The sequence below is a fragment of the Protomyces lactucae-debilis genome (assembly GCF_002105105.1).
Source record: "Protomyces lactucae-debilis strain 12-1054 chromosome Unknown BCR37scaffold_9, whole genome shotgun sequence".
Taxonomy (NCBI): domain Eukaryota; kingdom Fungi; phylum Ascomycota; class Taphrinomycetes; order Taphrinales; family Protomycetaceae; genus Protomyces; species Protomyces lactucae-debilis.
Window position 1 is genome coordinate 557,798 of NW_024468001.1, and position 21,715 is coordinate 579,512.

General features: G+C 51.6%; 11 protein-coding genes across 11 annotated transcripts; 5 read left to right on the forward strand and 6 right to left on the reverse strand.

The window, feature by feature from the left end:
- Positions 1-439: 439 nt before the first annotated feature.
- Positions 440-2,644, reverse strand: BCR37DRAFT_347360 (endo-1,3(4)-beta-glucanase; the record flags this gene model as incomplete). The annotated part of the gene is made up of 1 exon (XM_040867764.1): positions 440-2,644. A coding segment is annotated over one exon (2,205 nt), but the record flags the coding sequence as incomplete, so codon positions are not given.
- An 897-nt stretch (positions 2,645-3,541) lies between these two features.
- On the reverse strand, positions 3,542-4,495 carry BCR37DRAFT_392907 (uncharacterized protein; the record flags this gene model as incomplete). Its single annotated transcript, XM_040871223.1, has 1 exon — positions 3,542-4,495. One exon carries the CDS (start codon positions 4,493-4,495, stop codon positions 3,542-3,544), a length of 954 nt encoding a protein of 317 aa, XP_040725577.1.
- A 285-nt stretch (positions 4,496-4,780) lies between these two features.
- BCR37DRAFT_392908 (uncharacterized protein) lies at positions 4,781-5,827 on the forward strand (the record flags this gene model as incomplete). Its single annotated transcript, XM_040871224.1, has 1 exon — positions 4,781-5,827. One exon carries the CDS (start codon positions 4,781-4,783, stop codon positions 5,825-5,827), a length of 1,047 nt encoding a protein of 348 aa, XP_040725578.1.
- A 341-nt stretch (positions 5,828-6,168) lies between these two features.
- On the forward strand, positions 6,169-7,023 carry BCR37DRAFT_342041 (uncharacterized protein; the record flags this gene model as incomplete). Its single annotated transcript, XM_040867415.1, has 1 exon — positions 6,169-7,023. A coding segment is annotated over one exon (855 nt), but the record flags the coding sequence as incomplete, so codon positions are not given.
- A 192-nt stretch (positions 7,024-7,215) lies between these two features.
- On the reverse strand, positions 7,216-8,095 carry BCR37DRAFT_379737 (40S ribosomal protein S5-B). Its single transcript, XM_040869327.1, has one exon. The coding sequence runs from the start codon at positions 7,652-7,654 to the stop codon at positions 7,268-7,270; it is 387 nt and encodes a 128-aa protein (XP_040725580.1). The 5' UTR covers positions 7,655-8,095; the 3' UTR covers positions 7,216-7,267.
- A 218-nt stretch (positions 8,096-8,313) lies between these two features.
- BCR37DRAFT_398668 (thioesterase-like superfamily-domain-containing protein) lies at positions 8,314-9,205 on the forward strand (the record flags this gene model as incomplete). The annotated part of the gene is made up of 1 exon (XM_040871760.1): positions 8,314-9,205. The coding sequence occupies exon 1, from the start codon at positions 8,342-8,344 to the stop codon at positions 9,203-9,205; it is 864 nt and encodes a 287-aa protein (XP_040725581.1). The 5' UTR covers positions 8,314-8,341.
- BCR37DRAFT_320876 (uncharacterized protein) lies at positions 9,126-10,616 on the reverse strand. The gene is made up of 2 exons (XM_040866989.1): positions 10,509-10,616; positions 9,126-10,148 (listed from the first exon to the last, which is right to left on the reverse strand). The coding sequence occupies exons 1-2, from the start codon at positions 10,557-10,559 to the stop codon at positions 9,372-9,374; spliced, it is 828 nt and encodes a 275-aa protein (XP_040725582.1). The 5' UTR covers positions 10,560-10,616; the 3' UTR covers positions 9,126-9,371.
- A 560-nt stretch (positions 10,617-11,176) lies between these two features.
- BCR37DRAFT_392913 (alpha-2-glucosyltransferase Alg10) lies at positions 11,177-12,572 on the reverse strand (the record flags this gene model as incomplete). The annotated part of the gene is made up of 4 exons (XM_040871225.1): positions 11,177-11,576; positions 11,612-11,795; positions 11,835-12,072; positions 12,111-12,572. 4 exons carry the CDS (start codon positions 12,570-12,572, stop codon positions 11,177-11,179), a joined length of 1,284 nt encoding a protein of 427 aa, XP_040725583.1.
- A 128-nt stretch (positions 12,573-12,700) lies between these two features.
- BCR37DRAFT_347309 (uncharacterized protein) lies at positions 12,701-14,386 on the forward strand (the record flags this gene model as incomplete). The annotated part of the gene is made up of 4 exons (XM_040867761.1): positions 12,701-12,859; positions 12,898-13,530; positions 13,566-13,949; positions 13,985-14,386. The coding sequence occupies 4 exons, from the start codon at positions 12,701-12,703 to the stop codon at positions 14,384-14,386; spliced, it is 1,578 nt and encodes a 525-aa protein (XP_040725584.1).
- Positions 14,387-15,002: 616 nt separating this feature from the next.
- Positions 15,003-16,184, reverse strand: BCR37DRAFT_346931 (nucleotide-diphospho-sugar transferase; the record flags this gene model as incomplete). The annotated part of the gene is made up of 2 exons (XM_040867730.1): positions 15,003-15,450; positions 15,520-16,184. The coding sequence occupies 2 exons, from the start codon at positions 16,182-16,184 to the stop codon at positions 15,003-15,005; spliced, it is 1,113 nt and encodes a 370-aa protein (XP_040725585.1).
- A 1,290-nt stretch (positions 16,185-17,474) lies between these two features.
- Positions 17,475-19,837, forward strand: BCR37DRAFT_379750 (uncharacterized protein). The gene has a single exon (XM_040869328.1). The coding sequence runs from the start codon at positions 17,959-17,961 to the stop codon at positions 19,387-19,389; it is 1,431 nt and encodes a 476-aa protein (XP_040725586.1). The 5' UTR covers positions 17,475-17,958; the 3' UTR covers positions 19,390-19,837.
- The last annotated feature ends 1,878 nt before the right edge of the window (positions 19,838-21,715 follow it).

Below are 21,715 nucleotides of genomic sequence, written 5' to 3' on the forward strand. Positions count from 1 at the left end.
ATGCCGGGATAGTGAGTGCCGGGATGGAAGCAGGCAAAGGAGCCATACTGGCACTGCCTGCGGCGACCAAGACGGTGGTGGAAATGGCATCTGCCGAGCTTGAATCCATCATGGTTGTCAAGACGTTGGACAGAGTAGCCTGCACTGAAGAGCTTTGACTGCTAGATGCGGCAGTCAAAGTCGATTCTGTCGAGACGGGCGAAGACGTCATGGTGCTGCTAGCGACCAGTGTTGTTGGTTGAGGCAGAATGACTGGAGATCCAGATACAGTCGCGACAAATGAGGACGAAGTCGCACGAGTCGTCGTTACACTAGCAGGTCGTGTGGAAGAGACGATCGAGGTCGTTGCTGCAACAGAGGGTACTTGCGGTGCAACAGTTGTCTGGACTTGACCGCCTGTAGCATTGACGGCGAGCTGGAAGTTGCCCGCACCACCGAGCCCTGCGGCATAGGTCAGGTACCACGTGAGCGAGGCTCCACCGTCAAGGTTGTTGCTGTTGAAGGTTGGGTTTGCAAAGTAATTGAAACTGGCGGTTGAGTTGGAGATGGCCAAGTTTGCCCAGAGGATACCACTCCAACCTGTGCCTTCCACCTGAGGCGTGATGGGCTTCAAGACAGCATCCCACTCCTGCGCGACGAAAGTGGGAGTGCGAATAAAGGCGCTCATGGGCGTCAACGGCAACATGTGAATACCATGGATGTACTCTGTGTTCGTACCGAAATAGGTGGTGTGGTCCACTTTATTCTCGAAAGTGATGCCCGAGACATAGTTGTGCAGAAAGTTTGGTGGTTGCACGGTGTTGTCCTTAGCCATGAGCATGTAGCTTTGCATCGAACGGCTCATGATGGACAACATCAAGTTGCCGCGTGCCTCCATAGACGTGTCGCCAATGACTTTACCCCACAGCTTCATGGCGTAGTATGCATTGTAATCTTCTGAGCTCGACTCTTCATCTTTACCATCGCCACTTGCAAGCACACCATGCGCCCACGAGTGTCCTGCGACCCAGTCAAATGAGCGAAAGACAGGGAAGGCGGTATCGGCAGAACTTGGGTTTGCGAAGTCGCGAATGAGGGTGTTGACGTAGGCCTTGTTCTTTCCACGCGACAGCCATGCAGGATCTAAGTGCGCCAAGACAGCAGCCGTATAGACGACGTAGGAAGCGTGAAAATGATGATCGTTGTAAGTAGGGTTTCCAAAGCCACAGCCTTTCCATGTGTCAAGCGTCTGCCCCTCTCCGCAGCTGGAAATAGCGCCCTTCCAGGTAACATCATAACGCAGAGGGTTTTGGTTGTTGCCGTTGGTGAATGTCTCTGTAGCCGCTTCAAGCCTCGAAACACAGTCCGATGCATCGGCACCGAGCACATCCTTGACGGCAAGACAAATTTGTGCAAACTTGGCGAGCGCCTTGCCCGAAAAGTAGAGGTCAGCCAAATTTGACTGCTGCGAGATGGACTGCTTGAGCTCATTGTTGGCAGCAGCAGCAATTGCTTGCAACGCAGGGGCCGAGTAATTTTGCAGGTTGCCAAGAGGCGACCATGGCAAGAACTGAATGTCAATAGGCAGGTTAGCCTCGCTGAAGGTCAAGGTGTTGCCAAATCGAGCGCGCATCAGACCCTTGGTGGTAGACCAGAGCTTGAGATCGGACCAAGCACCCGACGATACCGACTGCTGCTGGTGCGGGAACAGGTAGGTCAAGAGCGGGTTGCTGATCAAGCTGGTTGGCTGGTAGTCAAACGTGTAGCTGGCAGTCTTGCCGCTCGCAGAACCTGTCAAGACCATGGTGGTAGGGAAGGTACCAGCACCAGAGTCGTAAAAGGCCTCATCGGTGGAGGTGAAGCCGGTGGGAAGCTTGGCAATCTGAATAGTACCCGAAAAACCAGCTGAGCCAAGTAGGCGAGAGCCAGCAGTACCACTGCTGATAGCCAAAGAAAATGTTGGACCTCCACTTTGGAAGACATACACAAGCCATGTGTCGCCGTTGTTGGAGGTAACGCGGTACTTGCTGACGCCGTTGGTGTTGAGCGGCACCTTGAAGGTGACTGGCGAGAGCGAAGTAAATGCGCCTGTTCCAGAAAACAAGACGGGCTGCAGGTTTGTGTAGGTCATAGAAATAAATGCCGAGCCTTGTGTGAGGGTCGTCTTCATCTTACCTGCATTGCTAGAAGGCGCGAAAGTCACATCGACTGAGTGAGGCTGCAAATTGCCAAGCGACATGGTTTGTGCCGAGTCCATTTCAGCAGAAGTGAATCCAATAGGACATCTGAAGATGGGCGAGTAGTAGTATGTGGGACTGACATTGTTTGGGCCAAAAGCATAGTCTGTGTTGGCAGCGTTGCTGACACATAAGCCGTTGCTTGATTTTGACCAGAACAGACTGTATGGCATGGTAAAGACTGTTTGTGTACGGTCGCCATTGAGCAGGTTGCCATAAAATTTGTTGGTCTGGATGGCCTTGCCGTTGAGGCCGCCGTAGGATGCATCGAGTGATACAGGCGCTACTTGGTTGACGATGGTGCCGCCGAGGACTTGAACCGGGTCGTCATTGGCGATTTGAGCGAAGAGATCTTGCGCGGCAACGGCTGCGACGATGGTCGGTTTGATCTGTGTGTTAGTGAGTGGGTCGAAGCAGAGTAAGAGCATACCAAGTCTGTTGAAAGCGTCTCTGTAGCGACTGTGGATGCGTCCGGATTAATGGCCGTGACGGCATCAGTAGCATGCAGCGGGTCTACACCGTCAGAAGAGATGACCTGTGCGGCGGAGGTGGGCGAGACCTGCGCTATGCTGCCTGTGGGCGTCTGAATGGCGCCTGTTGCATCTGTGATGGTGGCCGTGTTGATTGGGGCCGCTGAGGATTGAGCATCCGTTGCGACAATTGCCGCGAACAGGACGAGCAGGGCGCTAATGTGCATTGTACAGGGAAGCGTCTTTACAGATGAGGGAGATAGAGAGCGTGGTGATGCAGGTGCGCAATCAGCAGTGGGTCGAGGGTTGTCTCGTGCAGAGAAGTGTGTGGTGGCCTAGTGGCAGCTGTTTGTGGGAGCATGACGAGACTATATAGCGAGCACATTGGCAGCAGAGTGAGCAGAGCAGCGAGCAGAGGGGAAGAGATGAAGCGTTCAGGTGGGCTTCTGCCAGTCTTCTGGTTGTTTTGTGCTGCTTCGTTGTCTGGATCTGCTCACGCTCAGCGAATTTTCAACTCAGGGGCTGGGCAAGTCCACAAATTGCCAATCACAGTGAGGGAAAGGGGAAATCGGACCAGAAAATAGAAGACACTTACCCGGCAATGGAACAAAGCCAGAGAACCTTCCACGGCTGCATCCAGGCTTACATCTGCAGGGTTATGTCGTATAATCGCTATTCCAATGATTGCGGCCATCCAATTTCGCATTCCCTTGAGAAGCCGCATCCGTCCAGAGACTGATCTGCCAGACACACAGCCTGACACAAGCAATGAACATCCTTCCTGCCTACGTTAGACTACTGCACTACTTTCCAGACTAGCAGCTGCCTAATGCTCTTGACCCTGCACACACATGCTCACTCGCCCCGCAAAAAGTCATACGAAGGCCGAGGCGGCCCCTTGGATCCCACCACTGAACCAGCTGCCAATGCAGGCGCAGACTCTCCCTGAGACACATTCATCTGCGGCGCAGGCTGGCCGCGTCGACCTTGGTTGTACGCTCGACCGTGAATGTTGCCGTTTTCTGCAAGCGACTGTGGTGCAAGGAAATCATACTGTGCCTGAGGCGGACCATTCGTAGCCACCACCGGTGTATGCTCACTGCTGACAGACCGCTGTGCAGGACCACTGCTGCGTGCCTGGCTTGTTGAGGGATTTCCCTGCGACTGAGGCGCCAAGAAGTCGTACTGTGCTTGCGGGGGGCCGTGAGAGGCGATCGCTGGCGTGTACTCGGAGTCGGGAGCCTTTTGTGCGGGAGGCTTGCCATGAGAAGCTGGCACAGCCGTTGTAGGAACAGCAGATTGTCCTTGCGAGGGTGCTTGCTCTGTAGAGCCAGAAAGAGCGCGCTTCACCAGCTGCACAGTAGCTGATCCTTCTGCAATGGGCCATCGCCTGCCTTGAGAACCAATTGCCTCTACTTGGCGCAACAGATTCGCTTGATCCCAGTACAAGCGCACACTGCTGATCTTGTCTTCAACAAACGAGATGAAGTACACCACCACGCAATGGATCTTCTTGCCGGAGAACATGTTGGACTCAAGGCCCGGCAACCAAGGGTTCTTTTGGCCATCAAAGTCGAGTTCGGCAGAGAGTTCCGCCTCGAGAATCAGCTCCGAGGAGGTTTCACGCGCCTTGAGCGTCGCTTCCTTCCAGTTGCGCGTCTGTTTGCGTGTCGTGTTGAGGTGCGATACAACGCTGGCAGCGCCCTCGACTGTGTACAGAGAGGTGATGTACTGGAGAGTAGCATTGGCAGCGAGTGCCTCTGCGGATGGACTAGCCATGAATCGGCTCCATGCTGCTTCCTTGGACATGTTGAGCTGGATGTTTGAGCGTGTCAGTTGCTGCTTGTGATTTTTGTTGAGTTTCGCGTTTGAAGTTGAGCAGCGACGAGTAATTCCTTGTACAGCTGCTACCTGTATAGCAGATGACACACAGCTCCCGGACATTCGCTACGAAATAACGCATCCCTCTGCTCGTTCTCTTCTTGTCAATGCTTGAGTTCCTGCATGCAGACCCACACGGTCGAAACACTCATTCACGCCGGCGCTCCCTCCAGCGGTAGAGCCGAAGATGTCTATCGCAGACAGAGAAACTGCATGCTTTCCTTCGAGGCAGATGTACATCACGATTGGAACGATCGCTCGCTTCTTGTAGAATCTTTGCTATCGACGCCTGTTCAGCAAGGCACGGGTCATGTTCTGACTCCGTCGACAGGCCACACAGACCGCAGCGATCTTGTGCAAGACTCACAGGTCTTTTCTCTTCCGCCGCTCCATCTCTCGGCGTTAGCAGTACTACAAAAGCAGTCTAGCCCGACACGGCCATCTCCGGCTCAAGTTAGTACAACGTCAGCATCATCACGCTCAATATGGGATTCCAAATTTGTCAATCACTTGTACGTCGACCACTCTATCCATCCACCTCAGCCCTATCAGCCGCCTTTTCAAAATAGAGCCTTCTACGGTAAGTCAGTGACGCCACAGTCCGATGAGCGAACAACAGATAGAGGGTCTACCAATTCTTCTCCCGAACAGAAACGACCAAGTGTCCCGGTAGAGAAGGCGATGCCGGCGCTTCTACCGGCTTTCATCGAGGCTGAAGCAACTTCACCGTTTTACTGTGCGGATTCTTCGCAGATGATCGAGAAGACTGGCCTCATGCTACCACCACTCTCGCCAGCGCGTGGGAAGAAACACACCAGGCACGAGCATGCTGTCGAGACGTCAGAGGTCGACACACCTTGGCCTGTGGACCAAGTTTATGAGACCTTTGAACTACCGACCCAGCATGATACAAATCCTCCCTTTCTGCCGGACTTTCTCATAGAGTTGCCTCAGCCCAAGCCAAAAGTGCAGAAGCGTCGACTGATATCGCTTGAACGAGGATACTGGGCCATCAACGCGAGAGACCATCATCTATCCCAGTCTGCACTAGATGATCTTTGGAAAAAGCTCGAAGGCTGCATTAAAAGTGCTTCACTGGCATGGGTCTCACTACATCGCATACCAAGTCACCTTCGTGTCTACTGCTGGGCTGGCTGTGCCATGTCTCTCTGGGTCTTGATACGCGAGTACTGTAAGCCAAACAAATTGAGAGCTATCGCATGGTATGATGCTGAAGGGAAACTGGTTCTTGCTCGCTGATTCTGTAGCAAAACGTGTACATGTGCAGAGTATATTGTAACTAGTGGGAAGAAAGGACGACGGGAGCAGTGCTTGTAGTCATCTGAATAACCTCACACGACGACAGTTGCCAATTTGCCGCTACACACGCGTAGGGATTGCCACAAGACATGGCTTCGCTTGCTGAGCTTGAGCAGCTGCCAAGTGATGCACAGAGAGATGCCCTCATTGCTCGCATCAAAGCTACAGACAAGTCTGAGCTCAAGCCTCTCATCAATGCAATGCTAGGCCAAGATTGCAACCTCTCTGTAGTGACGCTCCGTCCTGCTGTTTCAACCATCATTGAACTACTCAAAGACGATGAAGACCACTTGCGCTTCATGCTTGATCGCATTACAGTGCGCTCAGCCGTATTTGAAGAGCAAATCTCCTTGTTGCGCGAAACACTGGCCACCGTGTTTGAAGGCCAGCATGACTTTATGGAGGCTGCACGCATGCTGCAAGCCATTTCGCTCGAGTCTGGTCAGCGCAGCATCTCCGACAATCAGAAGCTCAACATATACATTCGCATTCTACGATGCTTGCTAGAAGAGGACGAAGCGATTGAGGCAGACGCCTACCTCAACCGAGCCAGTCATCTCGTCACCCCAACAACAGATCCTGCCATCCTTGTGCACTTCAAACTATGCCAAGCGCGAATCTTTGATGCGAAGCGACGATTCCTCGATGCAGGTATTCGATACTATGAGCTGTCCCTCATGTCGGACCATGTCGCAGCAGAAGAACGACAATTTTGTTTGGCAGCTGCACTGGTCTGCGCTGTATTAGCTCCCGCTGGACCGCCTCGATCCAACTTTCTCAATACACTTTACAAGAATGAGGCGACGCATTCACTAGAGCATTTTACGATCCTGGAAAAGATGTTCCTTGATCGGTTGATTACGCCTGTTGAGCTCGAGCAGTTTGCCGCGACCCTGCGACCGCATCAAATGGCCTTGCTGGCGGATGGCACCACTGTCTTGACACGCGCCGTCATTGAGCACAACGTTCTCGCTGCTTCCAAGATCTTTGATAATATCGCAACTGAGACACTTGCAACACTCCTTGGCTTAACCCCAGCGAAAGCAGAACGTTTTGCACGCGGTATGATTGAGTCGGGTCGTTTGATGGGCAAGATTGATCAAGTCTCTGGCATCATTGACTTTGCGAGTCAGGAGGAACAACAACAAGGGCCTGCTTCTGCCAAGTGGGATGCAGCCATGTCTGTATTGCTGTCTGAGGTTGAGGCACTGGCGAGCGAGGTGGAAGCCTTGCATCCGGAGTGGGCGGCTACAGGCTCCCCTCAAGGTGCCTAATATTCACAGAGACTCATATCACATAGCAGCTAGCATTCATGACCACGAAAAAGATAGAAAGACACCAAATTCTACAAAGGCATCGTATGCAAGTGATAGAAGGGGATTAACGGTTGGATCGTGCAACACGCTCGAGCTCATCCTTCTTCTTGATACCGTAAGAGTTGGAAGAACCCTTTGCGGCGTTGATGAGCTCCTCGGCAAGACACTCGGCAATGGTCTTGACATTGCGGAAGGCAGCCTCACGGGCACCGACAGTCAAGAGACCAATGGCCTGGTTGACACGACGGAGCGGAGAGACATCGACAGCCTGCCTGCGCACGGTACCAGAGGATCCGATACGGGTCGAGTCCTCGCGGACACCACAGTTGACGATAGCATCGACAAGGATCTGGATGGGGTTGGAGTCTGTGAGGAGGTGAACAATCTCAAAGGCGTGCTTGACGATGCGAACAGCCATGAGCTTCTTTCCGTTGTTGCGGCCGTTCATCATGAGTGCGTTGACGAGACGCTCGACGATGGGGCATTGTGCCTTGCGAAAACGCTTGACGGCGTACCTGCCGGCAGTGTGTGCGAGGTAGACTGGGTGCCTGAGCTGAATGTAGTCGACGAGGGAGATATCCTTGACCTCAACATCTATATAAAAAGTTTGTCAGCCCCTTCACTCCTTGTACATCGGTGGCTAGAATTCCTATGCGTGTTGCACAGCGCTACGTTGAGCTGTGGGGAGCTTGCTGGAAGCGCTGTGCGTCGGTCACATGGAGAATGGAAGCAACGATGGAGAAATCACAAACCGGAGTAGTCCCATTTGTTGAAGAGCTTGATGGTTCCTGCGTTGTCGAGGATGTCCTGTGGGAGGACGTTTGAAGTCTGCTGGACCTGGACGTCTTCTGTGTCGCTCATGTTGTTGCTGTTCTGTCTGTTCTTTGCTGTATTTTACACTTAGTTCAGTCTGTACTTTGCTCTGTTCTGCTTCTGTTGATTCCATTTCGCAGTCCCAATTCGACTCCCAAAATCTCACGCTCAGTCGGAAGTTGCCGTCGAGATGGACACACAAACGCAAGCAACAGCAACCATACAAGCGGACACCGGGGGGTCTGGGCCTCCGCATCGGTCATCGCCGTAGACACGTCAAATATAGCATACTTGGGTGCCTCCATCTCTACAACCTCCAGGCAGCATGTCTGCCTTTGCTACTGCCATCGCCGTAGAGGCCACCCAGGAAACAGGCGTCTATGCCGCAAACCTCCTCCAAACATGGTGCATCGGCGCAGTTCCCCACGGAGGGTATCTTCTCGCTATCATTCTCAATGCACTCGAAACACACTCCAAGCAGGTGCACGCGAAACTCGACCAGCCAGATCCAATTCAGCTCGGGGTCCACTTCATCGTCAAGGCACAGGTCGGACCAGCTCGCATCCTCGTCAAGGACATCAAAACCGGCAGAAACTACAGCAACTGCAACATCACCTTCCAACAAAAAGAGCAGGACGGCCGGTGGATCTCCCTCATTCATGGATTCGCCATCATGGGCAACCTCGAGCGCGAAGAAGGACCCTCTGTACTCACGACCGACCGGCATGCAGATATTCCCGATCGCAAGGACTGTAAGCAGCTGGATCCAGAGTACACAGAATTTAGGCGCGTTGCCAAAAACTTTGACTACCTCCTGCCGACATTCCCTTATGATCGAGCCACCGAGCTCAATTGGCTCAAGTTCAAGGACGATGCCGAGATGGATCTACTTGCTATCGGCCTCATCAGCGACCTCATGACGCCGTTGCCCCTGCGCGTGATTGAGAACGAAAAAGGCTGGTACCCGACATTGTCACTAGACTTGCAATTCAAACAGCGGCCCAAGAAGGGCGGCAAGTGGTGCTACCTGCAAGTGCAAAGCGAATCTCTCCTCAATGGTCGCTTCGACATTACAACACGCGGCTATGATGAAGACAAGAATCTCATCATGGTCTCGCAACATGCAGCGTTACGCGTGTCAGCCGAGCGCAATCTCAAGAAGCGCGCCGAACGGCCAGCGAATTTGTAAACATAGTATTTCAAGCTATCTAAAGATGTATATGGCAGCAAGACGACGAGGCTGTGATCATGCCTGCAGGGCAGCCTCAGTCATTGCGCTTTGTAGAAAAGTATAGGAAATGCATCGATCACTTCATTTCTCGATGGGTCATCAAAAAAAATCTTCATCAGCTGCTTCAGCCCGCGTAAGAGTAACCCAGCGACGTAAGGCTGTTGAGATCTTGCGTGATGAGCGAGTTGGCAGCACCAAGAGAGGGATACTTGGCTTCACTCACATACATGGAACCAAACCAGGCGTACGCAGAGACAAAGCTTTGCGCTTCGAGCCATGCAACAGCCTTGTTCATAAAGTCTTGTACAACTGCTTCAGAGGGTTCATTGCTAGACTGCCACGACGTGTAGGCAAACTCTGCCACATTGACGGGGAGACCGGTAATCTCGTGCGCTGTGGTGACGTGCCTCTTAAAGTCCTCAAAGTCAGTCGAGTACCAATGAACAACAGCAAAGTCAAGTCCACAATCACCACAACCAGCCATGAATTGCGAGAGCCAGCTCAAGCCTTCCCCTGGTTGCATCGAGTTGGTGATGGCAGGAGTACCGAGCTGCGAGATCTTGCCTTGTCCCTTCAGGCCAGTCAAGTATTGCTTGTACAACAAAATGGCAGCTCCAGGGCTCAAGTGTGCTTGTGTTGCAGAATCAGGCTCGTTGAAGCCAATCAACTTGGGTCGGCCTTGCAGACGGTTCGCCAAATTTTGGATATCGCCGGATCCCCACTGGTTGGCGTAAAATTCCCAGTTGCCTGGCATGCCAGCAGAAGGCTCAGGCGACCAGTTGAAGTACCAGCCAACCTTGTTGCCAATATACTTGAGTGCCGAACTTGCCGGCGAGCTGGGATCCCACCCGAGGCCGCGTCGGCCACCACTTGTGCCAATAGCAGGTGCAGCGACAACCGACTGTTGAACCACGACAGGCGCCGGCGTTGGTGCCGCCAAAACCTGAGCGGGTGCGGCCGCTACTTCGGGGGGACTGTATGCCGGAGCGTTGGGAGATGGTGCTGGTGGAGCGCTGCTTGTTAGCATTGTTGGGCTCAAGGAGTGACATACGCAACTTGCACGGTGTTGAAGTCGACGTTGGAGAGGTCATACTTCACCGTGGACCAGTCCACATTGGTAAAGTCATATTTGACCTTGCTCCAGTCAATGGCGCCCCAGTCTTGCCGACGCTGGTGCATGTGCGCAGTCTTTTCATTGTGCAACATGGCTATCTCGTTAGCAACATTCAGACGGGGCATGAGACTTACGTGCTGCTGCTACGAAGCCAGTCGTGATGAGATAGCTCAACAAAAGATTTCCTGAAATCTGCATTGCTGTTGATGAAGTATTGCCGCTGTGTATATGTCGATGGACCTGCCGTGTCGAAGAAAGAGTGTCGTAAGAGAGTGTGTGGTAAGGGCCAGCCTAAGGAGCGGTTCCATAGTGGACATCTGTTTCATCTTATACTCTGGGCCTGCTGCGGCGTGCTGCCTGTGTCGCATGTCGTTGCACTTGCTTCAGCCTCTTTGGTCAACTTTGGTGCAAAATAACATTCCTCGGTGCGGGAAATACGCAAGATCTTCCTTCCCGCGCAGCCGTTGCCAACGATTCGTAAAATACGCATGTGACGGTGAGTCGGTGAGACTGTGACTCAGTGACTGTGACACCTGTACTCAGGCAGCTTCACAGAGCGTGTAGCCTGCTATCAGCCGCACTCTCATCTATTTGAGCCCATGCAATTGCAACGGATCTTGCAGGAAGACCAGTGCAAATGACGTAGCAAATCGCCTTCTTCTGGGCTTACAGCTGCCGACTACAAGAACCTAGCAGGCTTAATACAAGCTGCAGGCTAAAGCACGTCCCATACAGGTCAGAGTGAGGCTTCAAACGGCATGATGAAGGCCTTCGAGCAAGCGGTATCTGGTCGCGATGATGCCAATCGTAGCTCGCTACCACATGAAATGCTGGGCAGCATCAGGCTCAGACGCCCAGACGAATGGCTTCATAACGAAAAGACCGACAGCCCCTACATGAACAATCATGAACCAACCAAAGAGCACCTGTTTGCGCAAACTTGTAGCCTGATGTATGACCAACGAGCACCAGATGACATTAGGAATCATGTAGTAGCGAAATTCCAAGAGCGGACTGGGCACTAGACTCACAAAGCTTGCAGCAACAATCATGCTCGCAGTCACTTCATCCATTAAAGCGAGAGAATCGAACCAGAGGATGGTACTGACTGTGAACGCCACGGCCTGAAAGGGTTGTGCCAGTCTCTGTAAGATCCATCTGTTGACGTAGAATGTATAGTGCCGATTGTCTGCCAAGATGAATGGATGCGGTTGACTAGTGTTAGTGTTGCATAGAGTAGAACAACATACGTCAGTCTCACAGCCACGTAACATGCCAACGTGATGGTCATCAGGTAGATTGGTCTTTTGAAGCGTCTCTTGCAGACTTCGAAAGAATGCCAGGTACAGAAGAGGGGCCAGTTCATTCCAATGCAAAAGGTCATCATCCAGAGCATCTGAACAGGATGGAAACCAGCAACATGGTTGGAGCGATCTCCTATTGTCAGCTGCGCCTGGCAAAGCTTGCACGTACCAAGCACGACGGACTTGTTCCACCACATGAACCAAGTTGTAAAGCCACCAATCGGTATAAATGCTGCGTAGCGCCTACCAATCTTTACTGGCTGCCAAAGGACTGCGATGGTGCGCTCCACCAGCCGAGCCGCGAGCGTCATCCGACTAGTCTTTTGCGCAACAAGAGCCTGATGCACGACGAACGCAAAGACCCATATGAGATTGGTCTGACGTACCCATAGAGATGCAAAGCCGACCTATTTGATTAGCATTGCCCGGGTCAATAGTCACTTACGATAGCGGCAGACTTGACAGCATCTCGCTGCAACAGTACAAATGTACCAAGGACGAGACACGTAGAGAGTATATCAGTATAGTAGAGAAGCGAGAAGAACGAAAAGAGCGGCATGGTTGAGGATACGTATGCCCAGCTAGACTTGTTTGGAGGTGATGACAATGCAAGCAGATTGCAGAGCATTGGCAGGGCACATAGGCCAAGCACTAGGTTCTGCAAACGAAGAAAAATGAGTGAGCAAGGGAGACCGAGCATGTGAAGCAGGCTCGAGAGTAGATATAGGCCAGGCGGTGTCGTCAACTTGGGATCATAGTCTTTGTAGTTGCCAGCACAATACTGTTGCGCTTGCGAGACATGGAAAATCTCGTCCATGTATGGCAGCGGCGCCGCTGAATGCATCAAGTAGAGGCTCAGGCATTGCACAGCGAGGTATATGCTAGAGAGCCCTGTGCGCGCATTCATGGTGCATGTTGGCGTCGTGAGAGCGAACGCGCAGATGAATTGTCGCGCTGCAACGCGAGGATGCTTGCAATGACGCCACGAGTTGAGCACCCATGCTCAGCTATAGAGACTGCGCTCTGCTACACTGAATGCTTCGCTGCACGCTTCGTGAAGGTAGATTTCAAAGTGCTCTCTTGAATCAGCGTCGTAATCTATTTGGCTTGGGCGAAATCCTCGGCGTCATCAGTCAACCGGCAGAGACCATCAAACAGCTCAATGAGTCCAAAGATCTGCTGCAAAAGGCTCGCGTATGCGCATCAGCTCTCGAGTTTTAATTGACGTCTAGGATGACCTCAAAATAAGGCAGGAAGCGAAGCAGATACCTCGAAAGCACACGTTCTCCAGGCTTCCAGGCTTTCATGGACGCGAGCGAGAGCAACAATTATTGAAGCGCATCCTTGCAGGCAATCCAGCCTTTAGCGTCATTTTTGGCGCAACGTCAGTTGGAAAGACTGCCCTACTCAGACAAGTGCTCGCCAGTGAAGCATACCACGTTCTCAACTTTGATCTCCGTATATCTGGCTTTGCTGATTTGCGCTCATTGTACTTTACGCTCTGTCAACAATTTCAGCAATTCTTTGAAGGCATCAATCACAAAGATGTGCAGAAGAACGGGCTCGTCTTCAAGCACATGGTGCTTGAGCTTGAGGAAAAGGAGTCCAATAACGATTATCGCGTAACTGTGGCAGATATTGCCAGTTTGATGGAGTCTCTGCAGTCCGGCATGCTCTCATACTGGCAGATTTCCACTAAGCCTGTGGTTGAAGACGATGATGAGGGATCGGGAAAGGTTGACGTATCAAAGTTGACTTCGAGTAAAGCACGTATGGCAGATGCCTATCAACCTGCTCGACCTTACGCAGAGACGCAAGAAGGATCAGAAGAGCCCTTTGTCAAGCGGCCACTAGTCTTCTTCATGGTACGCGTCAAGCACTGAAGCCCGACTAATGACAGGATGAAGCACACAAGTTACCAGCCCTCATCAACGACGAACTTGCGCTGAAGGTCTTTCTCGATACGCTGATTGTGCTGACGAAACAAGACCGTCTGTGCTTCTGCATCTTCTCCACGAGCGATTCATTCTTCCAGCACTTTTTGCGTCGCCTCAATGTTGGACAACATTGCGCCGTCTATACCATTGCAGATCCGTCACGTCAAGATGCCTACGACTTTTTCATGGATGAGCTGATTATACGTTACCCTGCAGACTTGCGACCTCTGGTCGATTTTGACGAAATCTACAGCATGTTTGGCGGCAAACTCTCGCATATCTCCGATTACGTGGATGCATATGTCAATGCTGATGGCAATCTGTCGCCCTTGACATCTGCCATTTTTGTAAGAATCACCGCTTCAATCCCTGCTAACTTAAGGTGCAAGCATACACGTTGCTTCAATTCCATCTGACACACAATCGGTTTGAGACGTTTTCGCCCATGACGGCTGTAACGGTGGAAGCAGATCAAGGAGCAGGCAGTCAGACATTCACGCGCGAGCATCTTATCAGTGTCATGCGAAGGCTTGCCACATCACCATTCTCGCTACCATACTTTGGCTTGTGCCAGGAATTGGGAACATCTTGTGTTGATGGACTTGTGCAAGCAAGGATACTAGAGTTGCGTTGGACCAAGGCTGTGTCGCCGGAGAACGACTGGGTTGAACGTAAATGGTCAAAAGATGGCATTGAACGACCAATACTGCTACCTATGACTCCTGTGCTTCGAAAAGCTATGGCCGTCATTCTGGAAGAGCTCGACACAGGTACTGCAGGCTGATCCTGGCTTCTCTTTGCGACGATTGGGTGCTCTGTCCTTGAAAGCAAACCCTTCAACGGCTTCACTGACTTCAAACCGGATGCGACTTCCGATGACGAGCTAGATAAGACTGCCGATTATGAAACTGGGGCCGAGCAGATGTCTCCTCTGACAATTATCCAGCTGGAGAGTGCATGCTCAGCGAGCGCAAGAGATGATGCTTGCCTGGAATCCAAGAACATAGAGTAGCCTGCGATGCAATGCTCATGGAACGACTTGGCGCTTATAACGGACATGTGCCATTGCCGGGTATTCATGCGCCCAAGCTTGTGGCACATGGCAGCGAGGCGCTGAACGAGCTGCTGGTAGGTTGCGCGAACGGCCTGGACCGGGCGACTATGCTGTTCTTTGCTGAAGCTAGTCGACGAAGCATTCTGCGAGATGAGGCTGTCCTTTCAGCATGCATGATAATGTGGGTCTATAGTCTATCGGTGCAGTATTCCAACAGTCTCTTATACAAGCTTGACTTCGCTCCGCCGCGCTCAACTTTCTGCCGTTCCAATGTAGAGCTCGAGGTGTTGCAGCACTCATGAACGGACCACACATGGTTTCAGATGCGCAGATGGCCGAGGCTGGCCTACTTTAGCCAACCGCCAACAACCTTAGCCCACTCATTCATACATGATCCTCCTCTCCACTCAAGGTCAATGTAATCAAGTGGGCACTTACATCGACAGCCATGGCCACCTTGCTTTGGTTCATCAAATTGATCATCCATTGTTTGTGTGCCGTCAGACGTGTTGTACATTTCCTTTGGCGACCAAATCAGAGGAGATGGGGCGTTTGCCGGACAATGAGCAATATCAGAGTGCTGGTAGCCAATGTCCCTGAAGTAATGAATCTGCTCGGCCTCCAGGAGTAACGCTGCGCCAAATGTGTGAATAGGCGCATCGCCCCAGCGTTCAAGCCAGAAACCACCAGACTTATCTAGGTCGTTGAAAAACGACATGTATCGTTCGCTTTGGAAAAAGTCGACCCGCGCGATTTCAAAGTTGGACCAGAAGTGGCACAGGTTGTAATCCGCGCTTTTCATTCGACCAGAGATGAAGGCCTTGATGCTGGCGAAGAGCGATCTTTTGAGAACAAATGGCCACAAGCTCGTCTCCTTGATTCGATGCTCTTGCCTCCACGCCTCTACATGGCGAAACAGGGTCGGAATTGTGTTGAGACGTTCCTTGAGTGCAATGACAAACCCATATACTTTTCCATGCTGCTTCATCATGCGAAAAGGATCGTAAGTTAGGTCACAAAAGAACGTTACATCTGGTTCGACACGCCAGAAGAACTCAAGATCCTTGACGAGCTCGTGGTTGAAGAAGTAACCAGAAAAGAATCGACACATGTGGTGATAGCTTTCAAGTCCGCCATACTTGATGCCTCGATCACCTTGTTGTGCCATGGCTTCTCGATAGCGTGCTTTGTCTGCCCACTCTGGAAAGCCCCACATGCTCGAGTTCACTTGACCGAAGGCGACATTTGCTTTTGTTCCTTTGCTCACGCCAGCCTTGAATGCATCCGTGAATGCTGCATCATTCAAAAAGACGTAAGGATACTGGAACCATCGATTGAAGTGATGTTCCAGTGATGACATGGAGTGAAGCACCGAGTCAAGCTCCGAGTTGCGAGCCAATATAACGAAGGCTGCGTTTTCTCGTGGATAGGCTGCCGCCGCTGCAACAGGATCTCCGCAGCCTTGCACGAAAGGCGAGTCCAACATTTCGCTCAAGCGCCTTGTATGTCGTTGATGGTGTCTCACCATTGAGTGCAAGTAATACCCGCCGACCACAAACGTCGTGATGAGCAGAATAGCAGCCACTCTGAGCCATGGGTTGAGACGCCCAAGGCCAAAACAATACATTGACTTGAGATTGTCAAGACTTACGCCGACCGTGCGTTCCGTGGAACGAATGACGAGTCTCAACTATTCGTACAGGGCGTAGCGCGTTGCGCGGTGTTGCGCGTCAGGCTGGCAGTAAGACCTGTCGATGAGTGCCTCCAATTCGACTGGATCCGGTGGACTGCAAGACGCACAATGAGAGCAAGAGGAACTCTTGTGCCTGGCAGACTCTACCAGCAGTGTGCATGCATGGCGACACGCGGTCTGGATCAAATGCAGAGGTGCCGCTCGTCTATGTCAGACACGCCGGCAACAAAATCACAAAATAACAAAATTGGCAGCACGCGTACGACGCGAAGTAGATGCACAAATATAGTCATACAACAACTGGCCAGACGGCATATCCAATTTCATATCCAATTCAAGGCTTGCTCGCGAATCCCTTTGCTGGATGCAGACTCATCTTTGCGGAATCCATTACGCACACGCCAGACTTGGCGACGAACATATTAGATTTTGTCTCTGGCTAGAAGGCAGGCTTGCCAAACCATGGACCGGGCAGTCGCAGGAGCCTCAGCATCATCCAAGCAATCACACCTCGAGATGCGGACACACAGCACTGTAACGATACACATTGCGTGCGCCGTGAATATGACCCTCTTGCGAATTGGCATGTCCTTGACATCATGCAGCAAGGGCTTGACATAACCGAGATATCCTCGCTGCTGCTCCATATTGTCCTTGATATTCTCGCCAACCAATTGGGCCGCTCGCGATCGGCACGCCAGTGAGATGCAAACTTGTCATCCTTGCGATTGATTTGGTCGGCGATAGTCTGCTCACACAAGGTACGGGCAACAAGTCATTGCCATTGTCGCTAGTGATGATGTACTCGCTGGGTTTGCGCGATGTAAGAGCTCGACCCTGAGTTGGAAGTACTGCGGAAGATCAAGTGCTAGACAAGATCAAGTCTGGTGTCAAGATCTGCATCTTCATTCGGCCTGGTCATATCATATAGTTGGACAAGGAGGAAAACCTCTGGTCTAAGAAGATTCAGACACGCTTGGCTCTCACACCAAGCGCCAACGGCTCTCTGACTGCTGCCGCCTTCGCGATGCTGCTACTGTCATCGCGCGTGAAGTCGTCGGTGTGTTGCGCTTCTTTCCGCCGTTTGTTGCGATTGAGCTGCGCGGTAGAGCTCGCCTACCTTCTTAATTAGTGAATGCCGACCCGTACGGAAGCTCATACCGATACTGCTGGTATATTGACAATGATATTGTGAGAATGCCTGTCATGAAGAGCGAACGCGCTAGACCCTGAAAAATCCTCAGGGGCGTCTTGGCTGAGTCGGCTTCTTCAAATACTTGTCACTCGCACAGCAAATATTTGCCAGCTTCGCTCCAGCTTGACCTTGCATGTGTCAAAGGGGAGCCCAAACATGGAAAACAGTGTATCATTTTGATGAATAAGTGCCGGAGGACACAGTCTAGGCCTGGCCAAGACGACTGCAGGCGAGACTTTGAGTATGACAGGCGTGTGATCCAGACTCAACGCAAAGTCTCCAGCACGCGTCGGAGTCTCCTAAATCGCGCTCCTGAAAATATCGCGGTCTATAAGATACATCGATTAAGCCGTGATCTCGTCCCTTCTTGATAGACAAACCTTTCACACTCCAGCCATCAAAAGTCTGTTTTTGATGAAGACACTTATGCAGACCTCTCAGCCTTGTATTGGCTTGCGCATACTACTCTTTGGCACCATCCTTATACAAGGCATCTTCTCAGGAAATTGCGTGAGCTCCAAAGGCAAGAGTCCGTGCGTTGATCCCTCTGGATCTGCATCTAAAACGGGTCCTGAGCACGAAGGCACCATCGGAGACTCTGGTGAAAATAAAGCGGGCGACGCAAGTGCATCAGGACTGTCTGATACGCTGATGACCACACAGGTGGAATTCATCATTGAGCAGACGTTCACGGTCTTTGAAGGAGATGAAAGCTGTCAAGATCGCTGCTGGCGTGAAGTTTTCAATTATCGATCGAGGCGAGCGGAGTATACAGCTCCTCCTCCCGTGCATCATCACTGCAATCTTGGGTGGATCCAATTTGGTTGGAGGACGCTCGAGACGTCACTGCCGAAACACATCTTGGGTGAGCCGGATTGGTTCGAGGATCTGTTTAAAAGGGACTTCAAGAACTTAGAGCAGCCGATGGAGAAAGGTGATCCCGAAGCCTCCTTACGAATACTTGCTGAAGTGGCAATTCTGATTTTGGATGCAGTTGCAAGAGGCGACACGGGGAAATCGTCTCTTCCACAGGTACCTGGTCACGCCTTCCACCACTACAGCAACAAGAAGTACCCCCAAAACGAGAAGAAGAATACACGAGACCCAGATCATGCAGGTCCAATCCACAAAGCGTCTCCACCCACTTGCTATGCAGGAGGAACAAGCGAATACACTTGTCACAGAGAGTACCAGTTTCCAACAAGCTTTTCTTCTGCAATCGAGGGAATGACGAGAGTGATTTCGGATTACTGTATCTACGTCAAAAAGAAGCTTCAAGGCAACACCCAAGCGGAGTCCCAGCAGCCTTCTTCTTCTGGATCTCAAGCGAGTTCTTCCAAGGAACCACATCATTGGCGGCCCCACAGGAACAAGGGGCCAAAACAGTGTAGGTGTCAGATTGCTGTTGTCGTTAATCACTTCTTGTACGACAGGGACATACCCGATCCCATGTGCAACGCGACGGCTTTTGCCGAGCTTTTCTCATACAACCAGGGGTCGTGGTATTTGGTAGAAACTGGCAAAAAGCTGATCGATCAAAGCGAGCAGCTGCAAGCATTCCCTGGTGCCAACAACATTATGAAGTTTAACGCTATGAAGACGGAGTGGTACCTGTGGTGTAGGCATCAAACTTTCTTTGCTCTTGCATCCGAAATGATGGGCGAAGCTTTCCCCAGGCCTTCAGGCATACCCGATCTTCCAGTAACGGATGAAGAAAAGGAGTACTTTGGAAAGCAAACGAGTTTAGTCTACTGGTTGCGAACGCCAAAATTCTTGGACACGATGGCTACACGGGAAGCATCCGATCAAGAACCAGGGCCACGCCCTCCCGTGTCGCTCGTTTAGCGTCTTTGATGGGGACTTGTAACGAACACGCAGCGTTAAACCTCCGCATCCGACTTTCCCGCACCACATGCTTTGGCAACTCATCGCGGCTCTTCTATCTTCCGCCCTTCAACGACGCTTACCACCTCAGCACTATGCCTATCGTTCCGCGCTTAGCTTGCTCGTTTCTGGCAACGCTCTGTCACGTTGTCTTACTCGCTCTTTTACTCGTCGACAACGTCCATCACGTCGTCACTTGTTCTGCCTCTTCCTTATCCTGCAGCTCGGACATCTCCACTGGGCTCATGCAATCTCGCTTCTCCTCTTCTTTCCCTGTTCTCCTGCTGAGAGTCGGCTCCCGTGGGCTTCATCCACATCACCACCATGCGCTCTCATGCTCGTACTTGGTAGACATACGTAGGCAGCCTTCCGCTGTCTTATTCCTTAGTTTACAATTTCTATTCTTGTCACCTACATCTCGCCCAAGTCCTATCCTCAGCACAAGCATTCGTCCTGTTCTATACTTATGACCCGTGAATACCCCTGCCTATTCCATACCTTATAAGTGGGCAAAAACCCCTTTCAGATGACATGCCACCCCTCCCACTCCCTGCCTATTCTGTCCACATTTGCTCAGGCCCGTAACTACATCTCAACTCAAATTTGATGGAATGCAATGAGTACCATTCGATAGCTAAGATCCTGATGCATCTTTGATGTACTTACATCTGCTCCAGAATCCTTATGGTGCTGCCACTGGATATCTTAGAAGCCAGACCTGATTGCTTCTCATGCTCTTTTCACCTTCAAATCCTCCGTTGGCGGTCATTTTCATAGTCTACGATCGATCAAGTACCTCCAAAACTACATCTAGGAATTCACAAGCCATCTCTAGCTCTGCTCTGGCCATCATTCTGCTGTGTTGAAGTGTTCCTTTGGCCTTGCCTTGGCCTTGGGATCCGATTTTCGAACAGGTCCATCTGATCATTCTGATTAAATGGGCCGCGCGTTCACCCTGCACTGCTGCCCTCACCGCACAACCAGTCTCTTCTATGGTCAAGCGATGCCGTGGATGGTTAAATGGCAGTGTATATGGCGTCTAGTATCCCTTGCGACATCCTCCCACCCATTTTTGCGACTTCATTCGACCCACAGCCGCTTCTTCGCCGTCGGCCATCATAGCGCCCAACTTGACGACCTTCCGCTGGGCTCAAAAGCCATCAAGGTGGACTGATATTTTGGCGCGTATCCTCTCAGCACCCGGGCATCATGATCCCGCAAGGCCGGCGAAGATCTGACCAGAAATGATGTTGCTTGGGAATGTGGTCGACAATGCCAAAACTACAAACTGTACACTGGCTTTCTCGACTCAGTATCTCAATGGCTTAGACATGCCCTAGGGTGTATCGATGCCGCTCATCATTGCTGGATACTCAGTTTGTTGCTGGAATGTCTGCAGAAGGCTGCCAGTCGAATCGCCCACCCTTCAACATCTCAAACATCGGCCGCACATCCGCCAGATCAGTATTTCGAATGCAATGAATGATAATCCAGCATGGCAAGGTGTGTCTCTGATAAGGATCAAGGTGAGCGACATGGATATGCGACATTTTTGGGTCGGCCTTGACGGCGGTGGGTCGATGTTCGCCATGTATGCTTGGAAATCTGTGGTGTCTCTGTCGCATTGGATACAGGTCAAGATGGAACAGTGGATGCACCCTTTTGCAGCGTCTTGAACGGCTTCATCGTTGGGCTGTGGGTGTTTCGGTGCGGGAAATGACCCATTACTGCGACTGGCTTTGGGCATAGCGCATTCATCAGCCTCTAATCCTGCCAGGCATCAGTCTATGAAGATTTCTTATCTTCCAACTATTCATAGTGATTCCATACATGCTTCTACATCTTCATCCTTCCATCTTTTACCATCATTGTCGCCGAAGATCTCATACACCATCCACTGCAGAATCAGGGGCCCAAATCCACAGCAAGGCCTGATGCGCAACCCTTGAAGACCTTACACGTCATCTATACCTTGTTGCAGCAAGTGCGCTCGAGGCAAGCGCAAGTGCAAACGAACAACATCGCCGCGCTCACCCACCTACGACCTGCACAGCGCCCTTCAAAATCTTCCCTTGGCGTTCGACACAACGTAGGATCCTTCTTCATCTTGCTTTTAATGGCTGACTGATAGTATCGATGGAACCCTTGGTGTACAATGCCGTGCATCAACTTCTCATCTGCACTACCTGCTTTTAGGGTTAGGGTTAGGGTTAGGGTTAGGGTTAGGGTTAGGGTTAGGGTTAGGGTTAGGGTTAGGGTTAGGGTTAGGGTTAGGGTTAGGGTTAGG